Source organism: Triticum dicoccoides, chromosome 5B, assembly GCF_002162155.2.
Source record: "Triticum dicoccoides isolate Atlit2015 ecotype Zavitan chromosome 5B, WEW_v2.0, whole genome shotgun sequence".
NCBI classification, from domain to species: domain Eukaryota; kingdom Viridiplantae; phylum Streptophyta; class Magnoliopsida; order Poales; family Poaceae; genus Triticum; species Triticum dicoccoides.
The window spans coordinates 400,320,506-400,334,006 of record NC_041389.1 but is presented as its reverse complement, the minus strand read 5'-3'; the positions used below and the strand labels follow the sequence as shown (position 1 = coordinate 400,334,006).

The 13,501-nt window shown below is 47.8% G+C and overlaps 2 protein-coding genes across 2 annotated transcripts; one reads left to right on the top strand and one right to left on the bottom strand.

Annotated features, from left to right (window-relative positions):
• The first annotated feature begins 372 nt into the window (after nucleotides 1–372).
• On the top strand, nucleotides 373–3,013 carry LOC119309473 (exocyst complex component EXO70B1-like). Its single transcript, XM_037585465.1, has one exon. It carries the CDS (start codon nucleotides 656–658, stop codon nucleotides 2,552–2,554), a length of 1,899 nt encoding a protein of 632 aa, XP_037441362.1. The 5' UTR covers nucleotides 373–655; the 3' UTR covers nucleotides 2,555–3,013.
• A 2,571-nt stretch (nucleotides 3,014–5,584) lies between these two features.
• Nucleotides 5,585–10,586, bottom strand: LOC119309470 (transmembrane protein 87A-like). Its single transcript, XM_037585464.1, has 5 exons — nucleotides 10,200–10,586; nucleotides 8,495–9,425; nucleotides 8,252–8,347; nucleotides 7,892–8,028; nucleotides 5,585–6,130 (listed from the first exon to the last, which is right to left on the bottom strand). Exons 1-5 carry the CDS (start codon nucleotides 10,436–10,438, stop codon nucleotides 5,950–5,952), a joined length of 1,584 nt encoding a protein of 527 aa, XP_037441361.1. The 5' UTR covers nucleotides 10,439–10,586; the 3' UTR covers nucleotides 5,585–5,949.
• Nucleotides 10,587–13,501: the final 2,915 nt, after the last annotated feature.

The window sequence follows — 13,501 nt, the reverse complement described above, 5'->3', positions numbered from 1 at the left end:
ACATGGCAACTTTAGTTTAAGCCCTATGACAACTGCAGTGTAAACATCGTGGTAACTTCTGGCAAAAAAAAATTTTTGTCCAAACATATCAACATGGGGTCTAGTTTTGAAGATCTCGTCGAGACGGATTTAATGGTGAAAACGGATTTTTAGTTCGCTTTTTTATTTAGGAGATACAACATTTTTAAGCCGAAAATCAAAAAAAATTCTGCTGATGTCATCTGTTCATACGTGGTAAAATGAATGATGATGGAGGTCTGTGGACGATGTGCAAACGCCCACACGTGCGGGCGTTAACATTTCCGAAAAGAAAATCTGATTCGCCTTGGGCTAATCCGCGCAATAATTATCGCGAGGGGAGGGAGCCCGAACGACCAAAGCAAAGCAGAGCGAGAAATCGGCCGGTCTCCCCTCGCTGGACTAACCAGAGACGAGAGCAGAGAGAGAGAGCAGAGAGAGCACAGCGCAGAGCCAAGACAGCAGCCTCATCGCCGCCGGTTGTTTGCTTCCCGCCGCTCCACGAAGCCGGCTCCGCCTCCCCGACTCAAGCCGGAGCTGCGCCTCCCTCCCTCCCGTCTATTGGTATCGGTTTATCGCGCGGCTGGCCGGGGTTGCTGCCGTGTGCTGCGGAGAGGAGGACCGGAGGGGGCGAAGCATGGACGGATCCGCCGCGGCGGAGCTGGAGAGGGCGGAGAGGGTGGTGAGGCGCTGGGACTCCACGGCGTCCGCGCCCGCGGGCGGCGGGGGCGGGGGCGGCGGGGAGGACCAGATGCTGTTCGACGGCGGCGGGGACCGGGCGGAGGCCGAGCGCTTCCTCCAGGCGGTGGACGACCTCCGCCGCCTCGCGCCGCCGTCCCCCGGCAGCCCGCGCCGCACCTCCTCGGCGGGGGCCTCCGGCGCCGTCCAGGTCGCCATGGCGCGGCTCGAGGACGAGTTCCGCCACGTGCTGGCGTCGCGCGCGGTCGACCTCGAGATCGAGGTGCTCGCCGACCTCAGCTCCCTCTCCATGTGCAGCGACCGCTCCAGCTTCTCCGACGTCGGCGACGCGCCGCCGGTGGACGACGAGTCCGTCGAGTCCTCCGTCGGCCGCCGCAGCAGCTACCGCTCCATGCGCAGCATCCGCGAGATCGACCTCCTCCCGCCCGAAGCCGTCAACGACCTCAACGCCATCGCCTCCCGCATGGCCGCCGCCGGCTACGACCGCGAGTGCGTCCAGGTCTACGCCTCCGTCCGCAAGCCGGCCGTCGACTCCGCCCTGCGCCGCCTCGGCGTCGAGAAGCTTACCATCGGCGACGTCCAGCGGCTCGAGTGGGACGCCCTCGAGGTCAAGATCCGCCGCTGGATCCGCGCAGCCCGCGCCGCCGTCCGCGGCGTTTTCGCCAGCGAGCGCCGCCTTTGCTTCCTCATCTTCCACGACCTTCCCCTCTCCAACCCCACCATCGCCACCCCCGCTCCCACCACGACGCCCGCCGCACCCTTCGTCGAAACCGTCAAGGGCGCCGCGCTGCAGCTCTTTGGCTTTGCCGAGGCCATCAGCATCGGCCGCCGCTCGCCAGAGAAGCTCTTCAAGATCATTGATCTGCACGATGCACTGGTCGATCTGCTGCCTGATGTCTCCGATATCTTCGCCGCCTCCAAGGCCGGGGAACCCATATATGTACAGACTACCGAGATCAGGGCGCGTCTGGCTGATGCTGTCCGTGGGGTACTCTCTGAGTTCGAGAACGCCGTTCTCCGTGACCCCTCCAAGACTCCAGTGCCCGGCGGCACCATCCATCCCCTTACTCGCTATGTGATGAATTACATTGTCCTCATTTCCGACTACAAGACGACACTTTCTGAGCTGATCGTGTCACGGCCATCAGCTAGCTCGCGTGTTCCTGCCGATGGCAATGAGCTCACACCGTCATTTCCTGATCTGGACCTTCCTGATCCTGACAGCCAGTTACCACTTTCTGCTCATCTTATCTGGACTATTGTGGTTCTTGAACACAACCTTGAAGGCAAGGCATCACTCTACAAGGACCCGGCACTCTCTCACTTGTTCCTAATGAACAATGTGCACTATATCGTGCACAAGGTAAAGGACTCGCCTGAGCTCCGGGGACTCATTGGCGATGTGTACCTAAAGCGGCTCACAGGTAAGTTCCGGTTGGCAGCCACAGCTTACCAGCGCAGTGCATGGCTTAAGATCCTGAATTGTCTAAGAGACGAGGGTCTCCATGTCAGCGGTGGCTTTTCATCAGGAATATCCAAATCAGCACTTCGGGAGCGCTTCAAGTCTTTCAATGCTGCGTTCGAGGAGGCACATAGGGCTCAGTCTGGGTGGTATGTGCCTGACACACAGCTGAAAGAAGAACTTAGGATCTCAATAGCAGAGAAGCTGCTCCCAGCATATCGGTCCTTCCTTGGTCGATTCCGGCATCATATTGAGAACGGGAGGCATCCAGAGTTGTACATCAAATACACAGTTGAGGACCTTGAGATATCCGTGACGGATTTCTTCGAGGGGTCTCCACCTCCACCGCATAATAGGAGGAGATCCCATGGATGAGAGATTGCTTGAAGCTTGCAGTAGCTGTATCACTTGGTTGGGTGTTGTTGCCGAGCATTCTTTAATTCTTCGGTGAAGCCAGTGCAGGCAGTCGGGTATGTATTTTGTTTCACTCTCCTGAGACTGAAGGGTGTAGTTGGTGATGATTTCTTCTACTAGAGGTAATCTGAAACAGAATCAGGATCATATTGACGCTATCAAAAGTCTTGGGTGTTTCTTCCTCTGTTGGCGATCTTGTTCATTTGTTTAAGTGTTGTTGTAATTTTGTGTAGCAGCATGTTCATATAGGAATGTTCTTTTAGTAATGTCGCATAGTTGTAAGTTGTAATTTCCTGGTCTTGGTTTGACCTTTAGCTGGGTGTCCTGTCTTGTTCTTGGTTGAATCAAATATATATACAAAGATTGCACTTGGTAGATTATAGATATAAAATCAGCTGTGCTACTTGTGCTGCAATTTTATATTATGTAGGATCAAGTTCTTGCCTTAAGTTTCAGTGTTGAGGTTTCCACCCCAGGTCCCTTTTCAAGTGAAATACGAATATCTAAATACTCCCCTGTCTTGAATTATTGGTAAATAAACCCTATGCTCTAGCAGATGGCAGCAAATTGATTGATCAATGTATCATCTTGTTGCCCTCGGCAGTAGAGGCTAGAGTATCAGAGTTTTGATTTGGGCTGGTATTTCATTACATAGAAAAGAAGGCCCTGTTAACCAGTGGTGCAACCATAATATGCTCATCATGCATTTGTCCCTACTAGTGCTTGATCATAGAAAAGCAAATAGAAATAGAAGGTGATAGAAAAGAGGCCAGAATAATAGTAATAATATTCAGATTCTGCTATTTCTATTAAACCTTTCATAAAATTTATCACATAATTCATCGTTCCTGGCTGTTACTCCCTCTGTAAACTAAGATCTTGTAGATCACTACTTAAAAGATCTTATCTTAGTTTACAGAGGAAGTACCTGCTATCACAAATTAAGTACTCCCTCTGTAAAGAAATATAAGAGCATTTAGATCACTACTGTAGTGTTCTAAATGCTCTTATATTTTCTTTACGGAGGGAGTACATTACAGGTGCTCTGAAAGGAAAAGAAAAGAAAAGCTATATCTTCCAGAATAAACATGCGAATATTGGTAAGAATGAGGTAATGTCACTCTTTGGGTAGTACTACTACCCAAGTGTGAGCGGAAGGGTTCATAACGAGAATACAGTTGAGCGAGAAGCAATGAGAGACATTTGTTGCCATGCATACAGCTCACAGCTTAAATAGCATTATTACAACCCGACCCAACATTGCCGAATACAGAGGCCGGCACAAGGGACACTGATTGCATCGTCGTCATCATCATAATAAGCAGCCAATCATTCCCTCCCCTGCTGTGTCGTTGGAACAAATCCAGCACATGCTAACCGCATAACCGATGCCGCATCACGTAACAGCAAGCAAGGGACCCTAACAAACATCCAACCCAATTGGCAGTTCCGGCAAGGCAGAGCCGAATTATTCTCATTCTCAAGCGAACAAGCAGGTGCGCTACAATGTACGTATTGTGCTACTCCCTCCGTTCCTAAATATAAGTTGTTTGTTTTAGAGATTCTATAATATGGACTACATAGGGAGCAAAATGAATGAATCTAATGCCTGTATACATCCGTATGTGGTTTATAATTTATTTTTTTGGGGAGGGTGTATGTGGTTTATGTTGAAGTCTCTAAGAAAGGCTTGTATCTAGGAACGTGGGGAGCACGTTTTAGTTCTTGATATATAGGAAAGCATTGGCAGCATGTGATGGTTTTGTCGAGCAAAGCTGTGATGATGGCTGACTCGTGGAAACCTCCCTGAGGTGGCATGGCGTGGCGTGGTGGCGACCTCCCTGCCTTGATCTTTCTACCGGTTTTACCAGTAGCACGGACGCCAGGCCAGGTGAAAGCTCGCTCTGACCGACCCGGGAGGCGAGGCGAATGCCATTTGGTTTGGCTTGGTTTGGTTTGATTGAGATTGATACTTCCCTGTGGTGTTCGGTGCCAGGGCGACGACGAGCGCCGGAGAGAAGTCAGCGGGCGCCCGTGAGGCGTGCCAAAATTCCAGCGTCCGATGGTGCGGCCAGTGCGCGCGCTCGTGCAGCTCGTGAGGCCGGGAAAGCGAGGGAAGGCGCCCCCGATCCGTCGTCCGTGGATCCTCCCTGCCTTTTCCAACCGCAAACACGTACAGGTGGTGCCTGCCGTGATCGATGCCGACGGCCGCCCCGCCCCGCCCTCCCTCCGCTCCGCTATGGGCGCGCCATGTGGATGTGGAGGCGCACTCGTCGTTGAGGATGTCGCGAGTCTGGAGCAGCACAACTGTGATCCCGCCGAAAGCAGGACCGGGATGGCTTCGTCGCTTGGTCTAAATTCCTTGCCACGGCGGCCGGGTATATTCTCCATGCCGAATGCAAGTCTCAGTCTACTGCTGCTGCTTTGCGATTGCGCATCTTCCCTTTTTGGCTCTTATTATTGCGCGGCCGCAAAGGGTGCTTGTGCTCGTGCGTTTTTTTTTCTTTTGGGATTCCACTATTATACAGCTGATTCAAGGGCAGTCAAGACTCAAAAGGGGGTACGGATTTCTTGCTCCCGGGTTCCATGCAGACTGGTTTTTGGGAGAAGAAAAAAATAAATCAACATCCATACTTTGAAGTTTAAAACGTATGCGTGTATACAAGGATGTATGCAGCTTATTTTTTGATCAGAGGGAGTACTACATTTCTGTAAAATTTCATGATGAAATACTAGTATGTTTTAGCGTGAGCTGCACAATAAAACAAAATCATGGACTTGTATAGCGAATAGTGTATGTGCTAGAAATATATGATTTTTTTTCTGATCAAATTGAATCCACAAGCTATACATGTAGGTTCACAAACTTCAACAGCAGGTAGAGGTTTTGCAGCTGTGCGTAAAACATCTGAAAATTGCGAGGTTTCAGTCTTTCAACGACTATACTAATCTCCTCGCAAAAAAAACCCGACTAGACTAATCTTGGGATGCTGAAACCAAAAGGGAAATTTCAACACATTTGTAGCAACAAATAATTGCACTCGCAGCAGTACTACTGACAACATTCATAGTTACATAAACTAGAAACAATACGAGATCTACCAAAGAGGAGTATCATACACCACACATCCCCCGTAATACCACACATGAACTGTTCCTATCATATATAATCATCCTTACAGTGATGCATGCACTGTATGAAGAAACCAATGGAGAAGGATTTAACAAGGAAGAAACCCTTCCAAGGACCGTATCCCAACGACTAGAATTAGCATGGCCGATCCCTCTGCTAAATACCAAAATTGTTCTAGCATATCCACTTCAAAGGATCTGATGAGGTGGCCTCATCAGATGCGTTACTCCCTTTTGTTTTCTTCGTCATCTTCGTCAAAAGATGTCACACTATCTGTGTTCTTCGTCACCTTGACGTCTGTTGACGAAGCTATGCTCCACCCGTTGTTGGAAACAATGGGCCTTGGCCTTATTAATGACAGGCTGTCCTCTCGATCAAACTTTTCACTTGCGTCATTGGTAAATCTGAAATGAAAAGCCCAAGAGCTTCAGAGAACATATCCATTTCTATCCACAAAGATCTAAATTGCACTTTGGTTAGCTCAAAATTCTTACATGATGCAGCAAGTGTTTACATGAGAAAAAAAAGATAAGTTGTAATGTAATTTCATTGTACAATGTATAGCAGGTTTTGAGAAATTTTAAAATTAATGTCCTGTCAACATTTTGTGAGGTTGCACGTTAGCATTTGTGACAAAATGGCAGTAGCTCGGGCCCCGCAACAGCCCCCCGCGTCTGCCCCCCGCTCGGGCGACTCGGGGGCTCCCCAACCCTAGCTGCCGCCGGGCCTAGCCCATCTTCCTCCCCTCCTTCCGCCGCCGCCGGAGGACGCCGCCGGCTTGTGCCCGGAGGCCGACGGCGGTGGCGGGGGCTCTTCCTCCCTCCCGCATCTCAGGGGTGACGGGGCCCCAACATGCGTGGAGGTGCGGCCGATCTAGATGCGACGGCGTTGGCTTCGACGACGGCGGCGGCCGGCCCTACCTCGGGCCATGGGCGGCGGCTGCGGCGGCTGGCCTGGATCGGGCGGCGGCGCGATGCGTTCTTCGGCGGCATGTCATCTGGCTTTAGATCGGCGGCGGCGTCGAGGGCCTGGTGGACTGCTTGGCGGCACCCATGGCAGATCTGTTCTGGCCGGTGTAGCCAGTGGTGGTGGTCATCTTCTTCGTCGGTGGTGGCCGGCTAGAAGCTTGGTGATCGGATCTCGAGATCCATCATCTAGTCCCGGTTGCGAGTTGAGGAGACATGGTTGCCGGTGAAAACCGAGCCGATGGCAGGAGATGGCGACGTTCTACGCCGTTACCTTGATGAAGGCATCGTCGTGTAACTACTGTCGACCCACTCGTGCTGCTCCGGGGGAAACCCTAGGATCTGGTGTTCCAGATCGGACGATGGCGGCACTGCGGTGTCGTTTCTCTCTTGGGAGCATCGTTTGTGGAGCAGCGCTGGAAGTCAGAGGCAGGAGGTGGAGCGGCTTCGTCTTGCACGGAGCTTCAGTGGAGATGTCAAGTCATGCCTGACCGACAGGTGCTACGCTTGGTCATGCCTGGTCGGCAGGTGCTATGCACGACAGATCTTCCAAGGACTTCAAGCTGTGTCGGCTGGTGGTACTTGGCAGCATGGCGCTGAGGTATATCAGTGGCGACCGCGACCGTGGTGGCGTCGACGATAGCTAGACCGAGCAAGGTTGATGCATCAGTACAGTTCTGAAGATGGAGCGGTGGCAGTTGGCGGCGGCGGCCTCTGAGAGCACGCCGGACCGGTGTGTGCCCCAGACCCGGCAAGTGGCTAGGTTGGGGTCTCAGGTCTTAGATGTTAGGCTTGGCTGCGATGTCTGTTTGGTATTAGGCCCAGGCTATCTGCGCCCCTTCATCAACTGGATAGGTGTAGCGACATTTGTTGCTTAGACGGCGGCTTTAGTCTTACTGTTGTATGACTTTGTAAGGTCTTGTGAGAATAATTAATAAAGTGGCCGTATGCATCGCCCAGATGCAGAGGCCGGGAGTCATCCTCCTTTTCTAAAAAAAAGACAAAATGGCAGTAGCAGGCAACACTTCCCAAGAATAAATGGTAGCACGACTGAAGAGACAGCTTAATGGCATGCTCTCAAATTTCCTGATATTCGTAGAACAGATGATTGGTACTGCAATTCTACTGCTAGGAAATCGCAATGAGACAGTAAGGCCATGTATTAGCCAGGTTGAAGTCACCAAAAGAGTAGGATAATACCTCATTGAGCTCTGAGAAGGTGCCCACAGGTAGGAAATGACGCAAAGAAGTGAGAATGATAGGGCATGCCAGAAAGCAGGAATTATCCATGCATACTGCCACCGCTCATTGAACACATCTGTCGATTTGAAGTAAATCTGCAAAAAGTTACAATTCTGCTATCAAAGAACAAAAAGTAGACGCATGACCAAGTGAGATGTAGTACATTGCATCTGAACAAAAAAAAAAGCCAGATTCTTAAAAATAGAAAGGTACGGGTATGATTTGAAAGAATACCCCCTCCACAAAGGGTGAAGACAATGACTAAACAATATTTTGGCAATCCAGAATCCAAATATAATTTTTAATACATCACTATACCTCATAGCCAATCCAGCCGATAGATACCAGAACAGTAATAGCCAATGCAATAGTGAATTTCCTATAAATGTCAAGTTTGGCCATCAACCTTCTTGCCTATAAAGAACACAACAAAAAAGATCATGAATGGTCCGTGCATTTCCTTAAATTAAACTGGGTACAGAAAAAAAAGGATAGCACACCATAACAGATACTGCAAACAAAATAATAGAGAATAACGAGCAGAAAAGAGATTCTGCTCACCTGAAGTTGGCTAAGGGTCTTGGCTAGAGAAATAAATATCCAAACAATGAATGAAGCATCCAAGATAGCCACTGGATAGACCAAAAATAGCCGAGCTTTTCCAGACAGATCATTCACAGTACCTAGATTTTCCACTAGCTCAAGAATTTCTGTAGCTACAAAGAATGTTCCTCCAAGCATGACCACTTTCGATGTCAGACCACCCAAAGTAGGCCTCACAACTCCATACCCCATCGAGACAATGAGAATAATAAGACGAGCCACTGTTCTTTTAATAGTCCCAAATGTTACAGCCCAAAATGTGATGGCCTTTGCCCGAACTCCAGTCTCATTGAACTCAGCATATTCAAAATACCACAACGCCATCTCAAGCATACCCAATGTAATAACAAGAGTAATACAGTTCTGAAGTGGAAGAACCTCTCGCCAGAACTTCATGTATTGATAGAACCAGTAGATACCAAGTATCACGAAAGCAAATGACATCAGCCCAAAAAAGTTCTTAAGAGGTGCCATCCGACCTGGAAGGTAGCCAGTAGGATTTTTCCATATGGTTTTCCCGTCGATTTCCAGTCCAGCAAGTGCCGGGTCACAGTGTATAAAGTACATGTTGTACATCCCAGTTTTCTTTACTGGAATGGTCCTTGAAGGCAGCGTTGCAATCAGATCACTTCCATCAAAAGAAGCAACAAACAACTGTGGCCAGCCAGGATTCACCTGCGATGGGCGGTAGATGACAGAGCCTTCAACACAAGCTCCCAACTTTGCAAGATCTGATGTACAACAAATTGCTTTTTGACCACCATATGCCGATCCACCAATCATTTCACGATCTTCTATTTCAAAGACAATTATCTGAACCTTAGATGAACTAGTTTCTTTCACAGAATCATTAGCCTCCTCTGGCCTCCTAAAAGTAATCTTGTCAAACCTGAAAAGTGGAGGAAATGTGAAATTCGAGTCTACAGGAAGGAAGGATGGCAGCAAGCTAAGCACCTAATTATAGTGAACCGAGCTAATGCAATTTGAATTGCTCAATTAAAGTAGCAACCAATAAATAATGAGTACAAAATGCACGTGCACATTTCTACTACTCCCTCCGTCCAAAAATACTTGTCATCAAAATGGATAAAAATGGATGTATCTAGAACTAATATACATCTAGATACATCCCCTTTTATTTATTTTGGTGACAAGTATTTCCGGACGGAGGAAGTAGTATACAAACATGCTAGTATGCATTTCCATAACAAATTTAAATTGAAGGAACAGGGTGTCATTTCCTTTGCTTTTTAGTTTATTGGACATGTACTTGGAGAAAATTTAAAGTTTGATTGACCTTGCCCCTCTAAAAGTAGTGCTTCCCTCCCATAAAAAAAAAGTACTACACGCCTACACCAACTCATGCCATAAGTTGCAAACTAATCAAGCATAATTAACTCAACAATGCACACGTAGCCAGAATTACTCAGCGGGAATGGTGCCCCTCTCAGCATAATTTCCGTGAAGATCCAATTGCGCCCTCTCAGGAGAACCTACTCACTTTGACCTATCTACTACCAAAAACCATCCAAATGCCCGACAGAACCCCGGGGACGACGGGATCCAAGATCTCATCTGCAGAACGAGGCTCCACTACACCGCGGCCGTCTGTAAAGGCGATGCAAGCAAGCCACTGGGGAGCAAAAACCGCAAGACAAACTACCGTATGAAGGCGTCGGCGGCGGCCTCGTCATCGTCCTCCTCGGCGGTGGCATTGGCGGGGGAGACGGGGGCGTAGAGGCCCTCGCTGCCGGCGTGGAGGATGAAGGCATTGCCCTTGTTGAGGAAGCTGAGGCCGCTGTACTCGTGCACCGAGGCCTCGCCGGTGCGGAGGAGCGACGGGACGGCTACGGCGAGGAGGAGGAGGAGGAGGGCGCGTGCGGCCGCCGTGTTGGCGGCCATGAGGCGGGCGTGTGGAGGGAGGGGTAGGGGAGGACACGCGAGGCTGGATCTGGCCTGCGTGAAGCTGATGAGTGGAGTGGGTCGGCGGAGTTGGGGGAAATGGCAAAACCGCAAAGGCCAAGCGGAGCCGCTGTCGCCTGGGGTAGGAAGGAAGAAATGGGGGAGAAAGGCTGTGTCGGCGACTGGACTGGACCAGTTAAAATGGTTATTCTTTGAGTTTGATGGTTAAAAATTGGTGTTGGTCAATGACAGGCTGAGACTAAAAGAGTTCTTAACTCGGTTCTTAATTAGGTCCATCCTTCCAGGAAGAAACCACTTGTTGCTCGCTCTTCGTAGGGAACAAAATGATTTTATTTAACTTGGCTTCACCAAAAACCCAGTTGCCGAAAATAAAAACATTTAGTATAACTGTGCAATTAAAAAACACGGTTGTAGAGAAAACGTTATCATAGCTATCGCTTTTTTTAGAATGATTTGCTGCATTTTATTAAAATGACTTCGACACGTTTCTGGGCTGCCACCGTAATAATACACTCCGGTGGTATCTGGAACCAAGTTTTACAAAGTTTATTTATGTAAGCTTCACTGGCCGAATTATGCATGACTTTATTCGTCGCTTGTTCCACCATTTGACCATAAACTCCTCAAATGAAAAGGGAGCAACTCCTTCTCCTCTTTGACAATCGGCCCATTGGTTGAAGGATCCTTCGTCTTATCGTTGATCTTGTGGATGTCTAGGAGTCAGCTTCAAGGTCAGCTTCGTGACACCAACCTCCCAATGCCAGCTGAATAGCCCACCTGCATGCGAGTGCCAAATTTCGACCAACTTTGGATCGATGATGGAGAGGAGAAATGGCACGATACTGCCAGGAAGGCTCCATGGTGATTCTGTAGAACCGCTCCCCCGCCTTCACAATCCAGCGTGTTGACATTGCACCATCTGCGTTGACCTTCATCCAGTTCTCCTCAGGCGGGCACCACTTCTTTGTAACAAGGTGCTTATTGTGTTTGCTTCTTAATGGACCACCCTTCATTCGTCCAGCAAGTACAACACCCGATCTTAAATGAATGTAGGATCTTCAAACTTCTTGGATGAAACAGAAAGTATCCACACATATTTCCCAGAGGTGACCTGGGTTATCGAACTCACGAGAGGAAGGTCCCCTTGAAGTTAGGGTTTGTAACAAGCTTTTATTAAAGAAACAATTCCAGCTTTTGACCGGATCGAAATCAACAACCTTGAGTTGAATACTTACGATAAAAATAGGTATGTGTATTGAGGTCTTAATGCTTACAACCATGTATTTGTGTTGGGACCAAATATGATCTTAATTTGTGTGCTGGAAGTCACCCATCGAGATGTACTTGTTATGAACCAAAACGAGAGATGTGTCCAAATTGCATCTTGGCCAGCACGCGTGCTGGATCAAGAATCGGTTGTCCAACCGCCCTATCTGCCTCGCGGGGTTGCCTTAATAATTAAGATTATAATAATCAGACAAGAGCTTTGGGTGTTTAATGACTACACATATTAAACCCCAGAGAGATAGGATCCATGTTACTGTACCAAATCCTTCTATCACTGGTGTTCAGAATAACACTTCACGGTCTCCCTGCCCTTAGCCTCTCCGTGGAACGGTCGCGGTCACATGGAACGCCGACTTTGGTGATGTTTCTTCTGGTGCGCCTCCTCCTGATTTCTTCTATCTCCTCCTTCACTCCATGTTCCCACTGGATTATGTCCATATTTAGCCCATTTCATGTAGAAATACAATAAAAAGAGTATTTGTGGAATCCTTTGCATTCATTAGTCATTAGTGATAATATCGGAGTGAATTTCTCGGTTTAAACAGAGGGTAGGTGAGTGTAAAAATATCACTCATCAACTCTCCGAAGCTTAAACTTGATCGTCCTCGAGCAATATAGAGATAAATCCGAACCATAAGGAACTCAGTTGTTTAAACCGAAATAACGAGAAGGTTTTGGTTCACTTATGATCAGTACGCCTAGACAGCCCTCCGCTTCTTGATCTGAAAACTTAGCATAGCTGTATATATGGCATGGTTATTATGCAAGTGTTAGTGAAGCAAAGATAATCAACTCAAAGTTTTTGATCTACTGGATAAAACAACTTCGCAACACTCAATTCTATTTCCTCTAGGTAACACTTGCTCGCCGAGAATGCATGGGAGAGTTTCCTTTGGATAGAGCCATTAAAACATAAATTATGGAGTGAAAGGCATGTAAAGAAACATGATTCTAGAGTGCTCATAAACATACCCACAAATGTCTCATCCTCACAGCTCTCAAACACTTCTTTCAATCATTGTTTGCTGAAACTTTGGTTGTCACGTGAAGGGATTATGCAAATAAGGGATCATGCACAGAGTTTTGTTGTGGCTTAATTTTGGGAACTATGGATTTTTTATGTATGTCTCTTTCGATCTCTTGTGATCAGTTCCCAGTATTTGCCACATACACACACATTCAAGAGAAAGTTGAATAATATTCTATTGTAGTGTTTACACTACATACGGCAACAAATTCATAATCGAAATCCGAGTCGAAGATCTGGTGGATTGTTCATTGTCCAACGGAGTCCTCAGCATAACATCGAGAAAGGTGACGAAGCCACAGTTACACACGTGCATGTGCATATAGTAGGGTCATAGCACCAGCGAGAAGCTGAAGCACCATGTAAGAGATACAACACCGATTTTTGGCATAATTTCATTCACCCTTCAACTAAGTTACACTAGACAATTTAATCGACAAGTGTTGTCAAGTCTATTAAAATTAACAACATGGGGTTGAGTATTTCTAACATCATCTTCTCTACATTTTTTCTCAACACCCAAGTCTTTGAAGACTTTCTCTTGTGCATGGTTAATCTTAGTTATGATCATTTCATTTAAAAACAGTCCCACAACAAGTCTCGGTTATCTAGATTAAACAGAAAAAGGCTACAAAATTATTTCAGCTACTAGAACAAAACCTTTGTTTTAATTATCAAGACTTACTCCCTCTACTACATCTACTCTAAGCATTTCAAGTGCAAAAGAC

Excerpts from the sequence above, each read along its gene's own strand:
- LOC119309473 (XM_037585465.1), top strand. The coding sequence starts at position 656 with ATGGACGGATCCGCCGCGGCGGAGCTGGAGAGGGCGGAGAGGGTGGTG.
- LOC119309470 (XM_037585464.1), bottom strand. The coding sequence starts at position 10,438 with ATGGCCGCCAACACGGCGGCCGCACGCGCCCTCCTCCTCCTCCTCCTC. Across the intron at positions 8,348-8,494 it reads AGACCCTTAGCCAACTTCAG|GCAAGAAGGTTGATGGCCAA; the intron begins GTGAGCAGAATC and ends TGTTCTTTATAG. Across the intron at positions 6,131-7,891 it reads CCTTCTCAGAGCTCAATGAG|ATTTACCAATGACGCAAGTG; the intron begins GTATTATCCTAC and ends TTTTCATTTCAG.